A 27,454-nucleotide genomic window follows, 5' to 3' on the forward strand; every position below is an offset into this window, starting at 1 on the left:
TGAAGAAATGAGATTCAAGCCTCTAACTGTGCCGCGGCTTTGACATCCAAATGGATGCCTAGCGTCGTTTGGCACAAATTTTTCTAACAATTGCACATCCATCAGAGGTTCAATAGATTATAAAGACACCTGAATTGAATTGTAGACTTATCTAAATTTAATTAATTTTGACTCAAAATCTTCAAAATTAAATTAATTGAATTATCTTATTTTATTTTGTTAATCAAATAGAATTTATTAATTTCAAAATTCAAGTCAATATTCGAAAGAAGCCCAACAGAAAAATCTTATGTTACGATAAACTACAACAAATTATTAGAAAGTTCAATTTAATGGATTAAGACACAGACGTAAGAGAACATCAAAACGAAAACAGGAATTTGAACTACTAAGGAACACAAAACCTTGGGGTAAACACAAATTCTCACCCTATTTTCCCTCTAATACAGCCCTTCTAAATTTCATTCCAAGAAACTTTCCATGACATCGTTGCACATCCCTGCCTCAGAGTTCCTGTACTCCACAGATTGGTGCTGGTGATGATATACTGAAGTTGAAGATGACGATGTAGGCATTCTTACAGGTAATGTAAAGCTCCGTTTAAACTTGTTTTCTATCTTCCTCATATTCTCTGGATGACTCTCCAGGCTCATGAATTCATTGGGGCTTGCACCAGCATCTGTATTTTGATTAGAATCTTTTCCTTCAAAAGTAACTGGATGGCGGTGGTCTGGTTTGTTTCCTAGGCTCTCGGGGTTAAGTAAAGGCTTGGCATCTTCAGTTTGTCCAGTGAGAGTATTGAAGAAAGTCGAGCTATTAGGCCATTTGATGTCATTTTCATGTTCACCCATCATATCTTCCATTCGGGGTTTAGATGAACGAGGCAGGAGAAACATGTGGGTCTCATCTTTGGCTCGTGGCAATCCAAGGCTAGCCTGGTTATGAAAATCAGGTGAAGCAAGCATTGAAGTCACTGGTGGAAGCGGCCTCTGGCCCCAGTTGAAGATTGGAGAAGGTGGCCGGGTTGGAATAGCAGACTGCTCCGAAGGAATTGCAGATGAAGAGGAACTGTTTCTGTTAGACGAAAACAACTGGGAGAGATAGAAACCAGATTGATAGCCAAGAGATTCAAAGGTATGCCTCATTCTTAGCACAAAATGGAGGTCTTCAGGCACCTGAGGATCCACACAACATCTCAATGAGATCGAAATCATCAAACAGTTCAGCTTTGTGTGTTAGAGTAAGATTTCACCAATGGAAGACCTGACTTTGATCTCAAAAATCAACCGTGAAAAGGTAATAAACCCGTAAATTAAATGAACTTGGGAGTTTAACTCTGCTAATTCATACAATCACTTTAAGTGATAGTACTCAGAAATCCCAATACTGCCAATCTTTTTCCCCAACCCCAAGTTGCAGCTTCTTTTATGCCAAAAAAAACCCATAAATTAAATTCTCTAAGAGCAAATTTCCTGACAATTAAAATAACTAATAATTAAAAAATTTTATTATCAGACTCACAATCTTGCAGGAACCCAACTGGACAACACCATGGCCAGCTTGAATCGCAGCAATAGTCTGGTCAAGATAAATCAAGAATCACCACCAAAGTCTCAATGACTAGACAAAATAGGGGAAAAAACAAACCAGAATAAGAATAAAAACAGTGAAAATAAGTTGTTTCTATGCTGACCTGAATGCCTGACTCAAATTGATCAGTCCATTCAGGAGGAAGCTGCAATCAAATAACAACAAAAGGGGAAGGTGACCATCAACCATAAATATACACTATCTACCAAATATAATAAAGCATAGCATAATTGCCACACACCAACTTTCCATTAACAGATACTTGATCATTGAACCCAAACCTAAAAATAGGGTAGACAACTGAGATTAAAAAGAAAAAATGCAACAAAATTTTTAAAAATAGAAAAGGGAAGATGAAGCTGGGCTATAAGACATACAGCATCAAATGAACTCTGCCAATAATTGGAGATATTGGGTTCACATTCTGTTGGTTCTTTGAATACCCATTTATGGCACTTATCTGATGCAACTTTTCCCATTAACCTGTTCATCAAACCATATTTCAACCAATCAAAAACACACAACAATAAAGAAACAAAAATAATAATTTTCTTTCAAATTCTTTTACCATATATTTTTATTCAGAGAAAGAGGGGTCAGGGAGGGTAGAATTGAAGCAAAATGAAAAAGAACAATTTAATAGCACCTACCCAGTACCCACCCTTCTCCATAATTATATAACTGAATGGACATTTTGCTGAAAGCTTTCCTCACTGGATCTTCTCCATCAATCTCTTCCAAACAATCTGTAGCTCTTCCTCCACAAAATCCATCTTCCCACATCAACATCCTTCATATGAAATTTTCACCACAAAAAAAGGGAAAAAATTCAAAATTTACCACAGAATTAAACATAAATTTACTAAATTTAAACATGAAAATGCCTCCAATTTACAATTTGACAAAACCCATGTCATAAAATCCATCAATAACTCAAATTTAACTCAACACCTCCACATCTCTCATGAACCAAATTTCCTCTGTTTTCTCCACTGTTTCTACAAGCAAACAAGTAATGCCAACCTTTTATATCAGTGAAGCGCAAGAAGTATAAAGGAAAAATTAAAATAAATAAGTCAATGTATCCTCATTCGGTCAAAAGATTATAACACTTAAACCTTAATACATCCCTCATTTTCCTCTGTTTTCCCAGGAACCAAACAAAAAAAGTCTTAAAAGAACAACAACAAACATACTTACAAGTTGCCGTTATCATCTCCAACCTTGCAACCATTACCACCCCTCACTCTCCTACACCAAAAGAAATAAACCCAAGTAAGTAAAACAGCTGAAAACAAACACAAAAAAAGTCTTAAAAGAACAACAACAAACATACTTACAAGTTGCCGTTATCATCTCCAACCTTGCAACCATTACCACCCCTCACTCTCCTACACCAAAAGAAATAAACCCAAGTAAGTAAAACAGCTGAAAACAAACACAAAACTGGAAGAAAAAGATGGAAACTTTAGTAAGATAACAAGCATATAAATACAAAGAAAGAGAGAAAAATATAGTTGAAAATTTTAAGGGAACAAAAAGAACATACGGGCGAGGACGGATGGTCCAGAAGACAGAGCAAGTCCAGCCTGAGTTGAGACAGACACTTCTAAGTGCTTCATGAAGGGCCATCATCCCAACAGCTTCTTTGCTCCTATCTGCTGAACCTAAGCCCACCATCTGATCTCTCTTTCTCTATATATATAGCTGTTTATATTTATATGTAAGAAATTATATGTATACCTTTTTTTATCGCTTTGTTTTTGACAATCACTTCTTTCTCTGCTTATCAACCCCAAACCATTAAAGCAAAACTCTTTTCTTCCCTTATCCCTCACTTTCGCCCTCTTTTATCAACAGCTTCTCTTTGCTGTTTGTTGTTTTAAGGAGTTGGAAGTGTGAAAAATATAGAAGTGTGGCAACAGCATTTTAGCCTTACAGGCCTAAGTTATGAGTGTGGGTTTGGAAGTGTGAAATATATAGAAGAGTGAGAACCGTTTTTTTTTGATGAGAAGTTAGAAGGAAGCGTGTTGGACGGGAACCGTCGGAACAGTTCGTTTGGTTCTTGATTTTGTATTTTTTTTTTTTTAAACTACTGAACTAGCTAATATTACCTTTCTCTTATCACCTTTTTTGTTTTAGGGTAAATGAATAGCTCATCATGTCTATGTAACTCTTTTCAAACTTTTATTTTGTTTTGATTTGGGCTTAGAATTTTTGAAAAAGAAAATATATATTTTTGCGTTTGATAGTAAAATTAAGACACCAATTTTTTGATTTAATAGTTAATAAATTTTAAAATGATATATACAATAAGAGTTTGAATCTCATCATTTTTTTATTTTTTATGCAATAAAAAAAATTAAAGATAAAATATCTTTCAAACATAAAAATTTTGATTTTAAAGAATTCATTCAGTAAAAGTTATTACGAAATTTGACATGTTTTAATTATATTTATAAAATCCTTTTGAGTTAATTTATGAAATATTATGATTAAGTCAAGATTTTGTAAAAATTTTTATAAGACCAAAATCATAAATAGATCAAGTCGGAATATTCGTCTGGCTCGCAGGCTTTGTCCGATTTGGGCGAAGCCTTTAATATTAGTTTTGTAGACCATGCCTTGTATGGCTCGAGTTATTATTTAAAAAATGAAAAATTATTTAAATATAATTACAAAAATATAAAATATTGATATAAAGATTATTTTTTAATATTTTAATAGTTTTTGAACAGTAATCAAATTTGTTCGAATCCGAATCGCTGTTGAAAAAAAAAAAATTCAAAAATCAATCAAATTTAATTCAATCCAATTGACTTATAAATAATTTTATTTGAAAAATCAAAATTTTAAATATAATTACACCATATGAAACTTATAAACGATTATATATGTTGAAAAGTAGCGTTTGATATATTTTATAAAATTATCATGATAATGCAATAATCAAAGTAATTTTATTATCAAAGTGATTTTACTACTTATAATTTAAAATTATTTTATTTTATTAATAATTATTAATTCTTACGAATTAACAATCATTGTGTTCAAAATTTTTAAAAATCAAATATTATTTTATTTAAAAGTACAAAAATAATCATATAAATTTTAATAGTTACAAAGTTAATGATTTTAATTTTTTTAAAGATAATAATTTGTAAAATATTAATAATATTTTTATTTATTGTATAATAAAATATAATTAAATTATTACATTAATAAATATATTCATTGATAGTTAAATAAATTTTTATAATATAAATTATGTAAAAAATTTGAATTAGAAAATAAAACTACTCTATTAAATTTATAATAAAAGAAAAATAAAAAATTTTATACTATATATAAAATATTTAAAAATAAAAAATACAAATTATTTTTGAACTTGTTACAATGAATATTAATTTAAAAATATAATATTTATAATATAAAATAATTACAACTTTAAAAGAAAGTAAGTTTTTAATAATTAATTTTATATATTACTTTATCTTAATGATAAAATTTTTTTACCTTTTTAAATGAGAATTAAATTACCTTCTAAAATAATAATTTCATCACTTTTGGTTATCTAAGATTATTACCACATAGAATTACTAAGTTCCTACAAAATATAGTGATCTAATATCGTATATTAATCATTATAATTTTTTAAGTAATCATCTTATCCTAAACACTATAAAAAATTGTAATTTGCTACAATTATAAAAAAATAGAAATTCATGCTTAGATTTTTTGGCAGAAACTAGGGTTTATATTAAAGTACAAATTTTTTTTTACCTAAAAAGTAAAAACCACTGTTTCTTTTTTATGAAAACAAGCTTTATCCCAAATATTTTTACCTTTGGTAAAATTGATTTGGATTATGATTAGCATTTGAATATTGAAACTGTGATCAGTAAAAATAAGTTCAAAAAGATATATAAGCTTCTGGCAATTTATTTTATTCAGATAAAATTTTTTTTTGTTAAGAAAAAAAAATAACTTAAGAGAAGTTTTTATACGAAAAAGGTTGAAGTTATTTCATAAAATAATGCTATGTGAAAATTATACCATCATTTAATTACAATTCTAACTTCATTTTTTTATTTTTTGATATTAAAAATAATGAAACTTCGATTTTATATAAAAATTTATTTTATTATTAAATACATTAAAATCAAAATTTTTTTTCTTAAACTACGTAAAAATCAATACCATCCAAACAATTTAAAATAATTAAAAAAAAACTTTTGAATTTTATCATTTTATTTAAATAAATCTTTTATTTTTATTATACTCAAATAAACCTTAAATTCTAATTTGCACTCAAATAAATTCTTAATTTTTAATTTGTATCTAAATAAATTTTTAATTTTTATTTTATACATAAATAAGCCATTAATATAAATTATTTTATTTTATTAATATTGGCTTCGAAAGTACGCTCCATGCATGTATTTTCATACTATTTATATGATCAACTCTTATGAAACCTTGAACTTTTATCTTTAGAATATACATGCACAGTAAATACATCATTTTTAATACTTGATTTTTACTTAACTCTGCATATATATATAAAAGTGCAACCAATTGAAAATTAATTTAATAATTTTAGTTTAGTATAATATTCATAAATATTAATTTTTTTAATATAAATTACATTTTAATTATATATAAATATAATATTTTAAATTAAAATATTAAATAATAGTTTTATTAATATAATACATATATAAATATATAATTAAATATATAATTAAAACTATTTTATATCCTTATGAGTTGAATCAAATGATCGGGTATTAGTAATAAAGAATAGTTTGCATTTTAAGTAAAATTTATGAAAATTTTTTTACCAAAATTATTCAATAAAAACTTTAATAAAATATCCAAATCAATAGATAAAATTAAATGAAAAAAATTAATAATATGTAAAAAAAAAATTATTGAAAATGTCGTTTATAAACAAAAATTAATGCATACTTAAATAAAAATCTAGTAAACAATTTTAATAAAAATATTTGCCTAAAATTATAACAAAATTTATTAATTTTTTCAAATTTTGCATATACAATCTATGTAATAAGACATGTAAATTTATCAATTTAAATTTTTATTTAATCATTTTTAATATAAAACTTCATGAAATTCACTTAAAAATTTTCTTTTAAAACTTTCCCGTAATATATTTGTAATGGGTCTAAAACATATCTTTAACTTAGATAAAAATTTCATAAAAATTTTTGATAAAAATATTTATCTAAAAACATATCAAAATTTATTAATTTTTTCAAAATTTGCATATACAATCTATGTAATAAGACATGTAAATTTATTAATTTAAATTTTTATTTAATTATTTTTAATATAAAACTTCATGAAATTCACTTAAAACTTTTCTTTTAAAACTTTCCCGTAATATATTAGTGATGGGTCTAAAACATATCTTTAAGCTAAGGGGAAGAGTTTTTCCCGCAACATATTATAAATGGTCTAACACGTATCTTTGAGTCAAGGGGACGAGTAAGTAGGACAAACCCAGACGTTCTTGTCAGCTCTTTTTTACTCTCAACGTTTGGATATTATTGAATTTGGTTGAATTGGAAAATTATAATTTGGTTGAATTGGAAAATTATCAGTCGCATCAATTTTCTTTTCTGGCTCGTAATTGGCAGATTACATTTGGGTTTTCTTAGCTATTGCTCTCAGATCCTAACCAGAACAAGCCTACTTGATCAAAGTAAGAGTGCTGTAGCAGGATCTGGTTCATTTACTCTCTCATCAACCAAATTCAACCAAACATTTAATCAAATTCTGGTCCCTGAAGCTGACCAGAACCATGAAAATTCCATGTTTAACATGCAGGAAGCCTAGTTTCCACTGGTCGTCAGAAAATCACTGGAGCATTTAAAACTTGTTGGTCAGGTAGAGATTTAATTCCAATATTTTGATACAACAGCTTAATGACCTCACCAAATTTAGTTTATAAATGCTTTCAATCTTGTGCTACTCTCAGTCTCTCTTTTTTCTCCCCCTGATAGGTGGAAATCCAGGCTGTAACCCAAGAATTCATTGAAACATTTAAACTCTTTAAATAAGTTCATCATCTTCAGCAAAGTAGATATGTTATTCAGGATAATCAAGCTCAGTTTCAACATAATCAAAACCAGCACCAGCACCAGCTGCAGCAAGGTGATCAGACTCAGCAGAGCCAATAAGAGGAGCAAAACCAACAGCAGCAGCACAAGCAAAATCAAGACCAGCAGCAGCAAAACCACCAGCAACAACGCAAATGACTCCGACAAAGACTTAGCTCTTTATGTTGTTTGAATCTGTACGTAACTCGAAATCATGGTACAGTGAGGAGGCTGCTCCACCTATCTAATAATGAAAAATTTTATTTCCTTGCAGAGTTGGTTTTAAAATGCACTAAAATGATTTGGAGGCTGCCATGGGAATCACAGATCGCACATGAAAAAAAATTTTCAATAGCAAAATTTTAATTTACAAAAACTTAGCTAAATACACCAGCACTGACATTTTTAAAATTCCATTAACGGAAGTAAAGAATTGTTACATATCTCATTAAAGTGCATTAAAAAATTAGTATAATAAATAATAAAATATGTGAAATCTTTTAATTTTGTTTATCAAATTTAAAAATTCAACTCATCTGTGATATTTGTTAGAATGATTCGTGCAGTCCAATGAGGCCATGGGACTTGTTAAGCCATGCCATTTACCTAAGTGGGCCGTTCTGGATCGGCCCATTTGAGTGTTAAAGAAAAAGAACAAAAAAATGCAGACAAAAGGTGAGGGCCAGTTCATCGCAATGTTGACGTTTATGTACAAACAAAACTCTTCAAAACGATGAGTTTTACTTCATTTCTGAAATTAAATTTACCAGTAAACGGAAAAGAAAAAAAAAAAAAATACAAAGAAGAGAAATTCCATTAAGAAACGCCTTTCCTTTTTTATCTCCGATCTTTTTCAAAGCTCTGAAAAATCCTTTCTCGTTCTCGACGAAAACAGGGAGAGACAAACATCGAAAAACCGAAAGAGAAAGATCTGCCACAATCAAACAGGTAAAATTAAAAAAACAATATTCCGTCAGAAAAAAAACATAATGAAACAAAAAACCAAGTTGTTTTTTTAAGACACGTGGGGGGTGCTGTGGTTTCGCTATCAAAGGAGAGTGAAATTTGTAATGGGTAGTTGTTAAATTTGTTTGTAAGAATTCTTGTTGTTTTTGTTCGCTTGTCACTTTAACATATCATTTCTTTCACCTAACAAGAAAGGAAATTTTTATTGTTGTGTTTCTTTTTGGGTGTCTCTTTTGTATATGATTTGCTTTCAGTGTAAGAGCATATGGGCAATTTTCGATTTCGGTTTTTTTGTTACAAAAGTTTTTTCTAATTGGGTTTTTAGATCTTGAAATGTGGGTTTCTTTGGGTATGCTTTTGTTTTTGTTATTTAAAGTAGTGATTTTTATTAGAGATATTAATGGGTTTTGTTTTAAATTTCTGTTTCAGGGATTGGGTTTTTGAGTATGGTTTTGGCAATTTGGAGTGGGTATTGAATTGTAATTGAAGGATGGGTGGAATGTGAGGGGTCAGATTTTTGGGGTGGCTTTGATCTTTGGTGTAAGGGGTTTGTTTGTAGAAATGGCTGATATAGCAGGTTTACAAGAAGCAGCAGGGTCTAGATTTAGTCAGTTGGAGTTGATTGGCAGAGGATCCTTTGGCGATGTCTATAAAGCGTAAGTCTATTATTTCAATTTCTTTCGTTATCACATTACTTGAGTCCATTTGCATTGTTTGTTTACATTTTGTTATAAGAAAAGAACTTCAATTGAATGTGACACTGTTACTTGTGATTGAATGTATCATGTTGCACATTGTAGAACTTTGTTACCAGTGTTCAATTTAGGAGTTGCTTGGTGTTTGATAGGAGTAAATGATAGCAATGCTAGTGTTGGCTTGAAATCTTTTATAGCCTTTGTTGAAAATATATCATGCCCCTAAGATTTGAATTTGAATCTTTTTCTTTATTTAAATATATATAAAAAAAAATCTTCCTGTGAGTGGGGGGAAAAAGGAGCCTTAAGGCTCATGGGTGTTGATTGACTAAGCCACAAATTGACAATTAAATCTTATACACTTTAATTAGGAGTATATGGAGACATTTGATAACTTTATGAGCATTATAATAACTTTATTCAATTATGTTTGTTATTTCATTGATACTGATTTGATTCTTCAAAGTTTGAACTATTGGATCCTGAGATAGGCATATCACTTAGTAAATGTTAATAATAGATAGGCTTGGTAGTGACTGTTGCAAAAATAAAGTACTTGTGTACTATCCAGGAGCATTGCTAAATTTTTTGAACTATTAGAACGAAGTGCAAGGTTGCAGAATGTTGAGTTTCCTCAAGAAACTGAATTTTAGTTATACCGTGTTTTAAATCGTTGCAGAGTGGCCTCATTTGACCCAAAAAGGAAAAAAAAAACGGGAGAGAGAGAAAAAAATTCATTTTTTTTCATGTGATGGAATCATGGAACATTGGAACTTCATAATTAAGTAGGGCTTTAATGGGTGTGGTCCCTCTGATATTGTTGGCTTAAACAGGCACAGAACAATAAATTGATGGATAATCTATCAATGAAATGCAATTCCCCCTTTCCTAACCTATATATACAACTTCAAGATCAAAATGTGAATTAGAACTTATAAAAGCTGCACATTACTTTCATTGTAATTTCTAGGCATTTTAGGGTTATATATTGTGTTTTGTGTTTATCTTAAGGTTTAGGATTTAGCTTATGAATACCAATATTGTTTCTGTTTTTGTAGCTTTAGATTATGAAATTATTGAGATTTGGAATTTCCTTGCAATGATTCTCTATTTTTTTCTCTATTTCTTCTCAAATGTCCTTTGTTCCCATCACCTTTTCTCCCACATTTCTCTTTGATCTTTTTATTTTCTCTCTAGGTTCCCACATTATTGAGATTTGGAATTTTGAATTGAGATGGATAGCTGATGCCTTTCTTGATTGCAGGTTTGATAAGGAACTTAACAAAGAAGTTGCTATTAAAGTTATTGATTTAGAGGAATCGTAAGTGGATAGCTTTGTTAAATTTTTCTTTGATTTCCATTCCTTATTCAAGTGTCAACAGGAAGATGCTTGCTATGAGCAAGAAAGTCTTGTTTATGTTCTTCTGTTCTTTGATCATTTGTTAAGTAATAAGTTGCTTCTTTTGCTCCTTCCCTCTTACTCTAAGTCTCTATGTATATGTTTGGGTTTTTTGGGTTACAAAGCTTTTTTGCTTGATAAATAAATTAATTGCATCAATAGTTTGTGCATGTTCAGCAAAGCAAATTTATCTTCCCTTTATCAATTTCATCCCTAGAAATGCCATTATAGTTCATCAACTTGCATGGGAGTTTGCAGATGCCTTTATTTACTAGCTAGTAGATGGGGCATATATGATATAACAACTTCTTTCATTCACTTAGTGTTTTGTTTGCTCGTTTTTTAGCTGTTTCTTATGCTTGCCTTTGTTTTGCATTCTGCAGTGAGGATGAAATTGAGGACATCCAGAAGGTATTACCTTACTTCTTGTGAGCTAGCATCCTATGTCTTTAATGAGTAGGTTATTAGCTTTTTCATATGTTTGTGTTTTTCCAGGAAATTTCTGTTTTGTCACAATGCCGTTGTCAATATATCACAGAGTATTATGGTTCCTATCTTCACCAAACTAAACTATGGATAATAATGGAATACATGGCTGGTGGTTCAGTTGCTGACCTAGTAGGTTACTTCTATTACTTGCTTCAACATGTTTGGTGTTATATTTGATTGAAGATTAACTAGGAAGTTTTGCCTCACAATTTATATTAACTATACTTTTCTTTCTTTGGTTTAATGAAATGTGTTTTTTTGGCTTCACTATGTTTATGACCAAGATATTAGTAAATTTGAAAGTGACCATAAGCAAGATCATTGCAATTTTTTCATTAGGAGGAAGAAATAAATCAGGAAATGTAATTGATTAAGCCTATGCAATAAATGATAAGGGGTGAATTTTAATATTGCTCTCTGTATTTCTTAGTGATTCTAAAAACTTGATTCAGTAACTTTTTCCTTCTTACTTTTCTAACCATTTTTTCCACATGGATCAAGTCCATTGACCTTGAACTGCCATTGCTTTTCTTTTCTTTTTATTTTATTTTATTTATTTATTTTTTTTGGGGGGGTGGCAAGGGGAGAGAGTGGCTAATAATGATCTTGTTTACTTTTAAAATATTAATGATGTGATATAAGATTATATAGAACTACCTTTCATTTCTAATTGTCAACCAAAGTAGGTAACGATAATTGCAAAATTTTGAAGGCAATGCTGCCATCTTTCCTGTAGAAGTACAAAATTTTCTCATCAGTGCTTTTAGCTCCAATTTCAAGGCATTTTCTTAGTAGACAATGGTGTTTTTTTCTTCTTTATTATTTTTTCATGTTCTAGTGTCAGCACACAATCTCTGACTTGATTTATTTGGGGGTACAATACAACCACCAACTTCCTTGTATTGCTTTGGTAGCATATGAACTAGTCTTCGTCGTTTGTGTCGGTGCAGTTGTTTATTATCGGATTTGATGTACTATAATTCCTGAGTAACATTTTGTTTTTCTGGAAAGCTAATGACGATTCTTTATGTACAGCTTCAATCAGGCCCTCCACTAGATGAAATATCAATTGCCTGTATTTCACGGGATTTACTGCATGCAGTTGAATATTTACATAGTGAAGGAAAAATTCACAGAGATATCAAAGGTTGTTTTTCTTCACTCTCTCAGATCCACCTATAAGTTACAAATAGTTTTCATGTAGATAAGAAGAAAAATTTTTGAACAATCGGTTTTAGAGACTTTTATAGGCGTATGCTCTGCTTCAAATTATTTGTCTCCTTTGTTTTCAGCCTTCATTTAATATCTTTGAATGTTTGGATTTAGTGACATTCTTTGTTCACTGACAATATTTTTGCTATCACTTTTGGCAGCTGCAAACATTTTATTGACTGAGAATGGTGATGTTAAGGTACTTTTCTTCCTCTCAATGGGCTCATATTTAACATGAATCATTTGTATGGGGTGGCTATGAATGTAGCCGAGTAGGAATATGCATTTTACTTTTGTTAGTTAAGTTTTGGCCTTGTAACAGGTTGCAGATTTTGGTGTTTCAGCACAATTAACAAGGACGATATCAAGGAGGAAGGTACAGAATTTTGTTTTGTTAAGAATTTTCCAACAGGCATGAATGCCCATTTCAGGCTGTAGCTGCTGCAGTTTTTTTTTTTTTTTTAAATTTCTATGTCTTTAGGGACTTTGTGGTTTCTGGTTGTGCTCTCTCTCTCTCTCTGTGTAGAAAAAAGTTAATTTTTTTTGGTTCATGTGCATTTCTTTTCGAGAAAAGAAAAGAAACGTAGTCATTTGGTTGGTGATGATCTCTCCATCTGCATCTCCCTATATGCTCTTTAGCTGCTAAATTATAACAAATTTTTCTTCGGATAAGTTTTAGTTTACTGAAGGCTTTGATTTATGCTGTTTACACTTTAAATTCAAGGTTTACGTTTGACTTGACTCTAGTTTTTGAAAAGGCTTTCACTTTAAGGTATTTTATACTAGAATTTAGTTTCTTGAAAACTGTTCAATGGTTTTTAAAATTAGAAAAATGAAAAATTTGTTTTCAATATATAAAAGATTAGGTTTTAGTTGTTTATGAAAGGAAAAAAGACAATATTGGTATGTTCCAAAAAGTTGGACATTCAATTTGGAATTGGCGGGTTCACTTTGGTAGTGAATACCAGTGGTTCTGGATCACAACCTTTTTTTTTATACTGTTCATTCTAATTATTATCTGTATCTTTCCATACCATCATATCTGGAATTGTCTTCTCTTGCTAAACTGCTTTATCAAATGGCTGCTTTAGCATGGTATTGTTGTACTATTGCCATCCATTTGATTTTTACATCCTATGTATTCACTGCCACCAGGGCATGGTTGCCTTAGAAAGAAAGTTGAATGATATTTATCAAAGGATTAAAATTTTCCCACATTCCATTTACCCCAAAATTCACTACCTTTTTAGACAAACAGCGTTACAAATTGTGGTTGTCATATGATTGTCAATAAGTTAATATGGTTAAAAATGTCAGACTTTTGTAGGAACACCATTCTGGATGGCACCTGAAGTGATTCAGAATACAGAAGGATACAATGAGAAGGTACTTCTAAAAGCTGTCCTTTGGAGTTTTTCTTGAGTTCTGACATGTTTTGTTGCTGTCACCTGCCATCCATCTGCACATTCTCTCCCTCCTATGCACATATGCATAGCCTGCAATGTCTTTACCTGCTAAGCGTTGCTGTAATGAGCATTTTATCACTGGGACTCTTTGCTAATACAGGCTGATATATGGTCTTTGGGCATAACTGTGATTGAAATGGCCAAAGGAGAACCTCCACTTGCAGACCTTCACCCTATGAGAGTTCTCTTTATAATACCTCGAGAAAATCCACCTCAGGTAATCTCAATAGTTTTTATTATCATGATGAAATTTATGTCAAATGATTTATTCTCATGTTTCTCATTCTCGAGATGGAATGATCATGCTTTACAGTTTATATGCATTCAAAATTTCTATCCTGCAGTTGGATGAGCATTTTTCCCGCCTTATGAAAGAATTTGTTTCCTTATGTTTAAAGAAAGTACCTGCTGAGGTAAGCGATTGTGCTTTAACATTTCCCTCTATTTGTATTAATTTTCTTGTCAATTTTGTTGGAATGGATACGGAGACTTTTCCAATTTAATGATAGAGATGTGATTGCCTATTTATGATAAATTATGTTTAGAAATAGTAATTTTTTTTCTTTTGGCAAAGTCATCAGTTCCATTTGTGTTTACCATGGGGTTTTAAATAGAGTAAGAAAACGCCACAAATTAGTCCTTTATTAATATAACATCATTTATTAATTTAGAATATACATCTTGATCTCTGGAATGCTAATAACTGTCCAGTCTGAGATCAAAGTGATGATGGAAATAAGATCTTTTGGCTGTGTTGAAAAGAGGCAGTACCTTTAGCAATAAGCAGAAGGAATGAAGTGGAATTATTGTACCTTTAAATGGGGAATTTTACATCCGTCATGCATTGTGCTTCATTGCATGGAGGATTGTCTTTGAGCCATTTTTCATTAACTAATTGAATATATATACTGTTAATGCATTGAAACTTGCATTAGATCTATGTTACTGATTTTAACCTCGAAGGGACTGCCTTTGCAGCTGTTGATTGTTTTAAGTAATAGTTTTGGCTAATTTCTTCAGCTTTCATGTATCTTGGATTTTTTCTTTTGTCTATTTTTTTCTCCCTCTGTTCAAGCTAATCTGTGAGTTTTCTTGATTGTTTTCCAACCATTAGCAGAGACATATTGTGAAATTTCTGCATATTGGAAATGGAACGGAATGTCTTTTTGGTTCTTTCTCTACTTATCATGTATCCGACCTTTTTATCCTTTTTCCAAATGTAGAAGGAAATAGATTTTGTGGTTGCAGTAAGGTGTGGTAGTTGATATAGATTAGGTTAGAAAATGGGTTTTTTGTGTCTAGTTGTTCCCTGAATTCTGTCGGCTGCCAATTAAAGTGCAATGTTTCTGTTCATGAATTGACTTCTAAAACTATTCTGATGTGTATAATTTGAGTGATCCTGGGTTTTTGGCTTAATTATTTCTGAATGCTGTAAATGCCTTATACTTTTCTTTAATCTGTTTCATTTCAGAGGTCTAGTGCCAAGGAACTTCTTAGGCATCGATTTATCAGGAATGCTAGGAAGAGTCAGAGACTTCTGGAGAGAATTAGGTGCCATCTCGTACTTTGTTTCATAATCTACATATGATAGGATTCTGTATCTGACAGAGTTTATGGTGTCAAAGCACCTTGAAACACTAAATTATGCTTAAGGTGTTAGTTATGTTTCTGACATGTCATGAAAAAAAGATGTAACTTCAGAGTATCATTCTTGCATTGGTTATTGTAGTTAAGATGCTTGTGTTTTGTGTTCTTAATAGAGAGCGCCCAAAGTACCAATTAAAGGAAGATGCAGAAGCCCCCAGAAATGGCCCCAAAGCTGTAGGAGAGTCAACTGACACTGTGAAGGTGACAAGAGATATAAGAGGTGAAGAAACTGTTCGAGCTAGGTGGGTTGATTGTGTTGATTAGCTGTACTTTGTCGATTTTTGTGGGATTTTTGCTGACTTGTTCTGATCAGCAGTAATCAAGGGAAAACATTTAAAAATGCTGGATGGGACTTCAGCATTGGTGGACCACAGAGTACAGGTGCTGTCCGAAGTGCTGTAAGACCTCCTCAGGTTAGAGAAACGAAACCAGAAGTTGCATATAATCAAGCTGTACCAAGAGCTCCTGAGAGTGGTAATGCGCATGATGAATTCCCAGAAGTTTCCTTTAGAAAAGACTCTAGAGAGTCATATTATGATGAACATCAGGATAATTACCATGATGTAAGATTCTCTCTCTCTCTCTCTCTCTCTCTCTCTCTCTCACACACACACACACACACATTGCATGCTCACTGAACTTGAAGCAATGGCAAAAGTTTTCACTCCATTGTGGCTTTTGGCATCTTAAAAATTTCCCTTTTGTCCTATGTCCTTAGTAAAAGGCTCTGTTGCATGGGATGTTCTAGGGGCTTCAAAGACTGTTGTTTTTCTGAAATTGACAAAGTGGAATTAAAGATCTGATTAAGATGGGCAATGGAGTAATATGATTAAGTCTTTTGCAGTTCTTTCCTGTTTGTGGCTAATGAGGCTATAAATAAAGTTCACTTAGCTGGATTCACCAACCATTTCTTTTCAACTAGAGCCAGTTTCATATAATCTGTTGTTTTTATGTCTCTTACACTTAACTACTTGATCCTTTTATGCTCAGATCTTATGACATTGTTTATGTTGCTTTATTCGCAGGATGAAACTTCTGTCAGTGGGTCGGGAACTGTTGTCATAAGATCTCCTAGAGGATCTCAATCATCTTCATTGTTTCATGACCCATCCTCTCTTGTAAGCTTCCTTCACTTCCTTCATAGTTGTCTTCTCAAAAATATTAAGTAGATAAAGTCTCTGTTGCCTTCTGTGTCCCAGCCATTGATTTTATTAGATTTCAATGTGCTGTGTAGTCTAGCAGTGCATATGCTTCTTTTGAAGATGCTTCTACCAGTGGAACTGTTGTTTTCCGTGGCCAACATGATGACACCGGTTCTCCTCGAACTCCAAGATCCAGGCTAGGATTTCAAGAGAGAACTTCAAGTGCATCAGTTGAAGATAGTGCAGCAAATCTTGCTGAGGTTGCTTTTATTTTCATCTTTATTGATCAGTTTTATTATGATTAAACCTTTTCAGATTTTTCTTGTTTAGCTGTGAATTACTACAATCATATGGTCTATAGAGTGTATGTTTCATTGATTAATAAAAGATATTGATATGTTTTATGATATTTGTATAACATCAGTTTTTGTTCTGACTATTTTTGCTACCATACATCTTTAGCAGACACTTGGTTGATAATTTATTGTTTTACTTATTGCTCTGAATTCAGTCTACAATCAAATAGATAAATTACTGTCTACCTAGTGTTTGCTTAAACCTTTTGAACATAATAATGCATTTATTATTGGAGATTCAAATTCCTTCTTTAGAATCTGAGTTTACTATGGAACTTGAATATATTATTAGCTTCTAGATACAGAGTGCTTCTGTTGAAAAGCTCATCTTTTAATATGTTTCTTCAGGCAAAGTCCGCAATTCAAGCAGGGTTAAGGAAAGGAAATGCTAGGGACAGGTCTGCACTGAGCAAGATCAATAGTGCTGGGCACGAAAACAGAAGAAGAGATCAAATGAGTAACAGTTCTGATTCTTCCAGGTAAGCCTGATAAATAACTGATAAATAACTAACTTTCCATATCTTCTATGCAGAATTTTATGTAGCTTTGGTTATTGTTTGGTTGTCTTAATATCTCTAAAGTATTGCAACTCTATTCCAGAAGTTCACGTGAATTTTTTGATGTGCAAAGATTTTTTCCAAGATCACGTCAACCAAGTGATGATGAAGAAAATGCAAAGATAGCATTGTCATCTGTACCACTATCCATGTTGCTTATCCCTTCCCTAAAAGAGGTGCGCACCATATGATGTTAAGTTTTTCCTTGCCAATTAGTCTGATAGAGGTAACTTTGAAATATTCCTCCAGTTTAAGCAATCTTTAAACCTGAGTCTGTAAATGCTTGCAATGATACATATTTCTCTATATCAAGTATGCAAAACATGATCTTAATCTTGGTGCAGACTCTCATTCATCTGGATCAAAATAGCTTTATTGTAACGATTGATTCATATAATGGAGTGAAACAAGATGTCATACCAACTTAATGAGTAGGTATAATCGATAAAAAATTTACTTTGTTAAGATAGAAGACCGTAAAATGCAGGACTAAGAGACAGGATATTTAAAATGGTTTTGACTAGTAGATCACATTGATCTATGGTTGTTTTGAGGTAGAGGAGCAACTTAATAGAAGAAAAATTATGAGGAAGTCTGAAAGAGCTGATGCTTAAATTAGTAAATAGTCCTTGCCTGTGCTCTAGATGGAATGGAACTGAGCAAAAGTATGCATGTTTCTAAGTCATTAATTCATGTTAGAAGCTTGTTTGTGGAAATTTATGCCTCTACTCAAAGCCAGCTCGTAAACATGGTTTTACAATGAAGCTGTTCACTGTGATGCTTATTTGTTTACATCTTAATAGTTTTGTTAATGCGCGCATATAGGTCATTGCTGATGATTCAGAAGGGTCAGTTGTGCATGCAGTTACAAATTCTCTTATAAATATGGAGCGTACAAAGCCTGGATCTTGTGAAGCTCTTGTTCGCAGGTTGCTTGAGCAATTGGCAAGGTTAAAAACCTTTTGTGGAAATAAAATAATTTATTTTGTATCCCATAGTATCATCCCCTTTGCACATAATTGATCTTGGTCTTAACTTGATGAAACTCAAGCAGAGGTAAAATTTTGCAGCTCAAAGGAATCTTCAGTGAAAGATATGCAGGAGCTAGCAGCTCGCCTGTTCAATAAGGGCAAGACGACTCCTAAAGATGCACAAAATACAAACATGGAAACTGACGGTAGGAAAAAGCAGCATCATAAAGAACTTCATTCAAATTCCAACTTGAGCCCTCTTGCGAGATTTTTACTTTCTAGGTTTGTTGAAATATTACTCCTTTAACAAATGATTTTTTTTTTAGAAGATGAAGTCTCATTTACAATGTGCTATTTAATGGCACCAACTGTTCTGAAATCTTCTCATGTGATGCAGATGGCAAAGCCAAACGTCGGGGGATCTCAACCCAACTTGAAGGAAAATGTGAGTTTGATTATATCTCTGTTTTGTAGTGTGTTTTCCTTTATGCATTTTGCTGATTTTAATGTACATAACATTTTAAGCAATTGTGTATTTATCATCCATTATGATTAATTTTCTATTTTCATATTTTTATTTTGCTGTGGCAGCATTGATGCATAATTAGGTTTTGCTATTATAACATTACAAGATGTAATCTCATTAACTATTAATCATTCATTAAAAATAATCTGAGTGATAATCTTGCGAGTGAATTTGCTTAGGGTTAATAGTCTTCCTTTGTTTTCCGTGATATATCTGATAATTTTCGTGAATGAATGGATTGGAGGCCATGCTACCATTGCCACCTTTTCAGTCATCCTTAGTTGTTAATGGTGTCTCGAGTGAATAGCGCCAACCTTCCATGTTTTAATGGATGAAGAGAGCTGAGTTTGGTATTATCAATGGTTGATCTGGTTATCTTACTAGCATATAGTCTCCTGCTGAAAGAAGTTTTTGAAATCGATCTTTCCAAGTTTCATATGAAGATAAGATATGGCTGCCACTGGTGTAATACTTCCTCCTCAGCCAAGTAGATTCTTAAAATCTTGGTTAAAAAAAACAAACTACCAAAGTTCTTAAAGGTTAGAAGATGAGCTCTTTTTTTTGTCATGGGTCTAGTTGGTAACAATATGAGCTTTATCTCTGTCAATTTTGGTTCAATCCTTGTAAAATGCATTTAGAAAAATTAATACATATATATATTTATTTATTTATTTATTAAATACACCAAATCAATGCGAAAAAGTGCGTTCCTCAAATCAACCAGTGGAAAAAAAAAAAATTAAGTTGGATGGAAAGCTTGACGATCCCCTTTCTTTTTACCGAAAAAGTTTGTCTCGACCCTAGACCACTGTGCATTACACTAATGGTGGATTAAAAGTGAACATCAGTAACTCAAGAATAGTAGAGAACTCAACCATTGGCAACATTCAATTACCACAAGTTTTACAAGTTTTATATATAACAGGTTATTTCAATTAAGGGTTCAACTTTTCAGGCTGGATGCAAGGAGATTGTCATTAAGCAACAACAAAAAAAGAACCTATTACACAAAATTTTCTAAGTTGAAACTCTAGATAGCAACCATCCATAATGGTTTTGTCACAAATTTGTGACCAGTGGGTTTGCTTGCAACCTAAGATTATAGGCAAAATAAAATTTAGGAATTGAATTCATATACACCTTTTGAAATTCTATTTGAGTTCTCGAGTAGCGATTGTTAGGACTTTGAATGCCAAGCACTGTTTAATTGCAAACGTTGAATGAATAAGCCAACTTCTGGGTCGGAAGAGGGGAAATATACGAAGTAAACAAACCAGCAGAAGTTCCTTACAGTTTAGAAGAGTCATCTGCATATGATTGATAGAAAGCAAAACAAGATCTTTATCACATTTTTATTGTGTAATAATGCTTTTTTCTTTTTTTTTTTTCATTTTACATGTGCTAGTCGAGCAATGCCAGCCACTCAAGCAACAAATATTATTCTGAATGCTGGGGTGGCACTTGGAACTGGGGAGCACCCAACCTCCAGTTTTTGCTTATTGCTGCTATAGACTACAGAGATTCATATGAGGAAAGGGCTTCTTGGATTATGGCACTGGTTCTGAGATTTTGACAATTTCAGCACTTAAGGTAACTGCTTCTTTTTATTATATCTTGGAACTTTAACCACAATAAAGCCTTGTCAACCTGAGTTATCTGTAAGCATTTCTAGGCACCGATATTGTTGTTACCTTCCATTTATGTCACCATTTGTTTTTATAATAAGTTTGGTTATAATATATTGTTATGCACTAATAATCTAATTAATACTTTGATCTTAGTCAATATTTTGACCCTCATTTATCACCAACCGTCAAGTCAGCGATCGCCAACCGCCAGATGAGCAATTAATCTGATTAACAACAATTGACCACCAGACGAAGAATTGACTTGACTAACAACAAACCAACTATACACTATCGAAACCTGTCCACACCATAAAAGATGAGGTTGGAGCACATGTACATCATTCAAGCCCCAACTTATTTTCACCGACTCTCAGCCCCTTCTACCTGCTCTTTTTCTTGCCTTCTATCTTTTTCGTTCGATTGACTTGAACGTGGGAGCACGTCCCCAACTCCTATCTCCAACACCCCCTGACTATTCCTTGTCTTTCAAGTCATCTCTATCTTTGGTCAGCTTCCCAATCACCTTCTAACAAAGCACCCAGTCACCATCTCCAAAAGACCATCAACAGAGATCTTAGATAAACATGTGATCATTTGAGTTTTATGTTCCATGTGTATATGCCTCCTACATTTCTCATCTCTTCTTGCTATGAGATGGTATGTTCACATGTGAATCTTGACAACTTTCTTCTCATATTTTCATGTGATTTTAGGTTCTTGCCAATAGGGTTGTAATATGTTGTGTGAACTGCAGTTTGGTACTTCTTTGTCTGTTGGAATTGATGTAGATCCTATAGCAATCACAGCCGCACGTCAAAATGCTGCTCCGAACGACTTGGGACCTGAAAATTTGCAATTACACCTGGTTTCTGGCAACGCTTCCTTCCATAATTCTTAATTTCATTTTGACATCGGCATATACGTTTCAATTATATCAAAATACTATATAATTAAAGGTGATTTTTTTATCATATGGTATTGAGTAAAATCGATTATTTTCATTAGTTTCGATCAGTTTCAATGAATTTTGATAGATTAAAATATTTTAGTTAGTATATGAATGTAAAATATATTTTATAATTTTAACTTATTTTTTGTTATTTAATTATTTTTAACTTAACAAAAATAAAATTAATTGATAAAATAATCATTAAAAATTAAATTTTTTTATTTTTTGTTGTAACTTTTTTTTTTATAATTTATTTTTCAAACAAAAATTTATAAATATTTCAATATCTTTTAAGAAAGTAATTATACTCCCTTTATAAAGTTTAACAATCATAAAATTTTAATTAATTTTTTCATCTATTTGTTTTTATCTTAATATTTACATAAAAATATTTATTTAAATATCATATGATTTGTTTAATTATTTAAAAATATCATAAAAAATTTATAATATTATTTTTTATACTTTTAAACTTATTTATTTAATTTTTAAAGATATTACATATTTATTTTGTAGATTATTAATAGTATTATAAGATACAAATTTATGCATATTTATAAATATATTTGTAATAAATAAAAAATCTGAAATAATATATTAAAACAATCGATACCAATATATATCATATTTTTTAAAAAATATTATCTAATACGATATTAATAACCTTGCTTTCTTCGCTTATTTGATGAACATAAATATGTTGAAAAGCTTGACTACATGTGAGCTAGTGGTTGAATGTGAACGAGAAAAATACAATGTGATCATTGCAAGTATACTTCTAAATCCTTTGCTAGAATTGGTTGATGATATTGTTTGTCATGCTAGGCCTGGGGCAGCCATTGGTCTTTCCGGTATTCTATCTAAGAAGGTATTTTCCCAGCTTAGGTGATTAATTTCATTGGCATGATATGAAAGATATTTGATCATAATGGTTGGCTATATTGATTATGGTTTTGGTCAATGTGGTAAGTTCATGTTTACCTAGTTTTCTTCTGTTCAGTGAAAACGTCATGATAAACTTAAAGAATTAATCCCAAAAGTTCACCCACCTTTGAAAGGGGATGGACAACAATTTAGTTACCTTAGTGAGTGGCAATTTAGGTAATCTTATGTCTAAAGTGTGCAAAACACAAAAATTATTATTTCATAATTTTAATGGATACGGCAAACATCAAACACATTTTTTTGTGTGATTCATATAATTTTTGCTAAAATTTTAAATCGTATTACGTTTGTATTTTTTTTTATATTGTGTTATTGTATTGTCAAGGCATTAATCAGCAAGGAAAAATCACTTTACAAGTTGACTCGTGAATATACACATTTTAAATAGAGATGAAGTATTCGATAATAACAACAAACTAAATCTTATATCCCATAATTTTGAGGTTGGTGTTTGAAAGGCTAAAAATAGAAATCATGTTAGGTGGTAATTTTAAATTTCTTGTGCTATTCATTTCTATTAAGAACAACTTTTGCATCTACTTCCTTAATCATCATATTATTTTTATTACTTGCATTCACATTTTTAATGGTCTACCTCTAGAAGTTTTGGTTTTTCCTAAATTTAAAAACTCATTTTTCCTAACCGATTCATAGATAGGCCTACATTTCACATATCCTAACCATATCAAATGACCCTCTCTGATTTTTTTGCTCAATTCGAACTATTCTTTTTTTTTTTTTAAATCTCTTCATTTTTATTTTGTCTTTTCTAATCTTACCGCACATCCATCTAATCATCTTATCTCAACTATACCCACTTTCTTATAATATTGTTTCTTAACAGTCTAACACTCAGTTTCATATAGTAGTTATTCTATATAACTTCATCTTTAACTTTAAAGACATGTTATGATCATACAACACACTCGATGCATTCGTCACTTCATCTTTCTTATTTGACTCTTATGATTTATATCATTTTCTATCTTAACATTGCTCAAAATAATTGATCTCAAATATAAAAAATGATTACTTATTGTTACTAACTCTCCATCTAACTTAATCACATTAACACTCACTTTCCTATTATTATATTTCATAAATTCAGTTTTAGATCTACTTAATCTAAAACCTCGAGACTCTAATTTATGTTTCAATAATTTTAATTTCGCATTAAAATTTTAGCAACTAAGGTTATAGTATCAGCAAATAACATATACTATGACATCTTATCTTGGATATATCTAGTTAGCTCATTTATAATTAATGTAAAAAAAAAATGGAGTTAGTGCTGGAAGGCGACGACCCAACAAAAATTTTTGTTTTAGTCTTTCATCATGATTTGACTATGTTTTATGCTAACTATCAACCTATTGCAACCTTTATCACTTTATTTGAGCTTAAGGCTGACAATATGACAACATATAAAGGGAGTTAGGTGACGTATTCAAGTAAGTTAAAAATAAATAAAACCAAATGAATGTTTTGGGATAGTGCCCAGTGTTTCATTAATTCCATTGTCTTCCCTTGGTTTTCACGATAGCTACCAATTGCTTAACACTTTAAGTACATTTACCTTTTTAAGTGAACATCCCTTTCGGTACAATAAATCAAGTCAAAGTTAGACCTAACTGTTCTTCTCAAACTAAAACTTGAGACACCATAAGGTCGCATAATTTATTTTTCATTTGTCTTTGCAAGGTCTTATTTCATTGTATTAACTCATAGTTATCAGTACATCTAATATTAAGCAAGTTAGCTAAAATATTAGGACACTAAAATGGACTATAGAACCTAATGTTACAAAATATATAGCATCATTATTTCCTTACATTTAAAAGCTATAGTTGCTGTATTACAGGTCAATAAAAAATCAAAAAGTCTAATATCATTTACTATTTATGAGCCAAAACATCTTATAGTAAATATAATAAGCAAAATTATAGATATTTGCAGCTTTCAGGTCATCACAAAATTTGCCTCATTTAATCAAACCATTAGCTAAAATGTTAGCAATTGAGTTATCTCTTAGCCAAAACGGGGGCTCACTTAGGGATATAGACTTGGTAATTTACCTAAAAAAATGATTTAACAATGTCATGATAACACTTAAAGTAATTAATAGATCAATGCTACCAAGTTAATAGACAAACTTTGTAACAGGTTAAAACCTAACCTATACCATTTCCCCAACTTGCATCACAAAAATTGTCTTCTACTGAAACTGTGAATTATCTTTCACCCTATTTTCTAGTTTATTTGAGGTTAGGTCTACAGAGGTGGATATAGAAGAAGAGGATGGCTTATTGCAAGCAAAATCAAGGGCATTATTAACTTTATCACCATTATTGCTGTTAAAGTGGATTATCTCACATCCAATAAATATCTAATTTCCTGTAATCTTATATTCAAATTAGGCTTCTTTATTTTTTGTCAATTGATTTTAAGTTGGGTGCCTAACATAGTATTAGAACAAGGATTTTCTTCCATTACCATTTCTAAATCTATCACGTAGTAAACTTCTTCAATTTTTGCCTACACATGATGAGAGTTTGTTAAAATGAGTTATCCCATATCTAATAAAATTTTAATTTCTTATAATCTTATATTCAAGTTGAGCCCTTTTACTTACTGTCAATTGGTTGTAAGTTAGTTACTTAACATGGTACTGAGCAAGGATTTCCTTTCATTGCCCTTTCTTAATCTATCATTTAGTAGGCTTTTTCAATCTTTGCTTATACATGATGGGAGCCTGCTAAAGTGGGTTATTTTACATCTAATAAATATTTAATTTTTTATAATCTTATATTTAAGTTGGACATTTTCACTTTCTACCAATTTATTGTAAGTTGGTTATTTAACAATTGCCACACTCAAGGGGTTTCACAGTTTGGGCAGCTTCTAAACCACCCTCATTTACATTACTATCCATTACCAACTTAGCTTGAAAAGATTTTAATGCAGCACATTCTTGTTTTTGGGTTGTATAAATTTAGGAGATTATTTTCTTATTTGCAATTTAATGCGCTTTGGCCTATTAGAAACAGAAGCTATACTTTTCTCAAAGGGTTTTACAATTGGGGTAGTTTCTAAACCACCCTTATTCACACTAATATTAGTTACCAACTTGGTTTCAAAAGTTCTTGTGCAGTAGCTTCTTGTTTTTGAATAATGTCAATATTATGTGTTTCTCATCTAGTTTGGGACAAAACCAACCTTGACTTAGTAGAAACATAATTAATAGCTGTATTAACCTCTACTTTAGGTACACTAGCAGGAACAATCTGAGCTGGTGGAGAAGTAACTCACTCCCCATATTACCAAAATATTTTTCATCATTATTCAAATGTGATGTCTTCCTATCATTTTTAGGAAGAGTGACAAAAGATCTTCTAACTAGAGGTTGTTTAATATGCTAACTCACTTGGCATGCAATCACCACTTTAGCATCATCTCTCTTAGGGTTTCAATCTAAAAAAGGTCAATCTTTACAGAGGATGAAGTTTTAAAATCACCATCATTCTTATCATTTTGATTTATGTTTGTCTAACGCCCTCCACGAAACTTTCTTAAGTTTTCTAGTGCAAGCTATGTTAAAATTGATTCCATATCATCACTATTTAAACCACTAGTGGCATTTGAAACCTTATTAATTTATGTTTGTCTAGCACCTTCCATGGAACTTTTTTAAGTTTTTCATTGCATGCTTGTCAAGCATCCAACTTAAAACTAATTGACAATAAATGAAAGGGCTCAACTTGAATATAAGACTATAGGATATTGAAAATTTATTAGATGTAGGATAATCTACTTTAACAGACCCCCATCATGTGTAGGCGAATATGAACGAAGTTTATCACGTGATAGATTTGAAAAGGGCAACAAAAAAAAATCTTGACTTTGATATTGTATTAAGCATCCAACTTAAAACCAATTGGCTATAAATAGAGGAACCTAACTTGAATATAAGACTATAAAAAATTAAAAATTTATTAGATGTAGGATAACCCATTTTAACAATATTGTCTTAAAATTGATTCTTTATCGTCACTATTTAAACCACTAGTGCCATCTGAAACCTTATTGTTTTTCTGTAAAGGACCATGTTTCCTAACCCCATCATACCTAGGTTTACCATTCTTGCCATTTTCTTCAACATTGTACATTTTGATGTTAGAAACTTCTTCTTGCTCATCGAGAACCCTTTTTATCTCAGACACAACATGGGAATGCTGAGGTAACTCCTTATGACTACAGTCAGTTTTACTATAATTGCTTTTGTAGGATGGGTAATCATCATAATTATATACTTCTTTTTTAGACTCATTAGTATTCAACTTTTTGCTACTTTTATTTTCTTATTTAAGAATAATAATAATTGATTTCAATTGTCTTGAATTGCTCTCTTCTGTCATTCTTTCCTCAACTGGATGATCACTATCTTTATTATACTTATTGTAAGAAAAAAAACTCGTTGATCTGTCCCTATTCCTTTAGTTTTCTCTTATAACCTTCTCCAACTTTCACCTATTTTTTTTCTTTCTTTTTAGCTTGCCCATTCTCTTCTCATATCTAATCACTGTCACTTTGATAAGTTAAGCAATTTTATGATCCACTACTTTTAGAACTGGCACTTACATCTCTTATAGACTTTTTTCTCTTGCTTGTTCTCTTTCTTATTTCAGAATCATCATCCCTTCTCAATCTTTTTATTTTTTTAACACAAAGAGAAACTTCAATATTTTCCTTATTAGAGAGGATCGTCTTCTAGCCTTCTTCTTACCACCTTTC

General features: G+C 31.3%; 2 protein-coding genes and 1 long non-coding RNA gene across 16 annotated transcripts; 2 read left to right on the forward strand and 1 right to left on the reverse strand.

The window, feature by feature from the left end:
* Nucleotides 1-461: 461 nt before the first annotated feature.
* On the reverse strand, nucleotides 462-3,847 carry LOC111302326 (protein RICE SALT SENSITIVE 3-like). 3 transcript variants are annotated; one of them, XM_089744459.1, is made up of 7 exons: nucleotides 3,140-3,847; nucleotides 2,931-2,981; nucleotides 2,252-2,380; nucleotides 1,968-2,073; nucleotides 1,694-1,735; nucleotides 1,522-1,578; nucleotides 462-1,175 (listed from the first exon to the last, which is right to left on the reverse strand). In XM_089744459.1, exons 1-7 carry the CDS (start codon nucleotides 3,268-3,270, stop codon nucleotides 462-464), a joined length of 1,230 nt encoding a protein of 409 aa, XP_089600585.1. In that variant the 5' UTR covers nucleotides 3,271-3,847. The 3 variants fall into 3 exon arrangements, with proteins under 3 accessions (XP_089600585.1, XP_089600583.1, XP_089600584.1); XM_089744457.1 differs by lacking the exon at nucleotides 3,140-3,847 and having other exon boundaries at nucleotides 2,791-3,051; XM_089744458.1 differs by lacking the exons at nucleotides 2,931-2,981; nucleotides 3,140-3,847 and having other exon boundaries at nucleotides 2,241-2,368.
* A 3,344-nt stretch (nucleotides 3,848-7,191) lies between these two features.
* On the forward strand, nucleotides 7,192-7,988 carry LOC149514565 (uncharacterized). Its single transcript, XR_016327955.1, has 2 exons — nucleotides 7,192-7,503; nucleotides 7,620-7,988. It is a non-coding gene; the product is annotated as an uncharacterized LOC149514565 (long non-coding RNA).
* Nucleotides 7,989-8,394: 406 nt separating this feature from the next.
* Nucleotides 8,395-21,773, forward strand: LOC111301694 (uncharacterized). Of its 12 annotated transcripts, none has more exons than XR_016328093.1 (23): nucleotides 8,517-8,663; nucleotides 9,111-9,337; nucleotides 10,641-10,697; nucleotides 11,159-11,186; nucleotides 11,271-11,393; nucleotides 12,300-12,411; nucleotides 12,638-12,675; nucleotides 12,799-12,852; nucleotides 13,794-13,862; nucleotides 14,043-14,159; nucleotides 14,287-14,355; nucleotides 15,414-15,493; nucleotides 15,703-15,831; nucleotides 15,906-16,152; nucleotides 16,615-16,707; nucleotides 16,824-16,991; nucleotides 17,436-17,566; nucleotides 17,718-17,820; nucleotides 18,470-18,594; nucleotides 18,715-18,897; nucleotides 19,013-19,060; nucleotides 20,547-20,731; nucleotides 21,524-21,773. XR_016328093.1 is itself a non-coding variant. In XM_022897547.2 (22 exons), exons 2-21 carry the CDS (start codon nucleotides 9,243-9,245, stop codon nucleotides 19,050-19,052), a joined length of 2,091 nt encoding a protein of 696 aa, XP_022753282.1. In that variant the 5' UTR covers nucleotides 8,517-8,663; nucleotides 9,111-9,242; the 3' UTR covers nucleotides 19,053-19,060; nucleotides 20,547-20,916. The 12 variants fall into 12 exon arrangements, 8 of the variants coding, with proteins under 8 accessions (XP_022753284.1, XP_089600588.1, XP_022753282.1 ...); XR_016328096.1 differs by having other exon boundaries at nucleotides 8,520-8,663; nucleotides 11,314-11,393; nucleotides 17,688-17,820; XM_022897547.2 differs by lacking the exon at nucleotides 21,524-21,773 and having other exon boundaries at nucleotides 17,688-17,820; nucleotides 20,547-20,916.
* Nucleotides 21,774-27,454: the final 5,681 nt, after the last annotated feature.

Source organism: Durio zibethinus, chromosome 15 (genome assembly GCF_047325235.1).
Source record: "Durio zibethinus cultivar Kanyao isolate XHJ-2024 chromosome 15, ASM4732523v1, whole genome shotgun sequence".
Classification (NCBI taxonomy): Eukaryota; Viridiplantae; Streptophyta; class Magnoliopsida; order Malvales; family Malvaceae; genus Durio; species Durio zibethinus.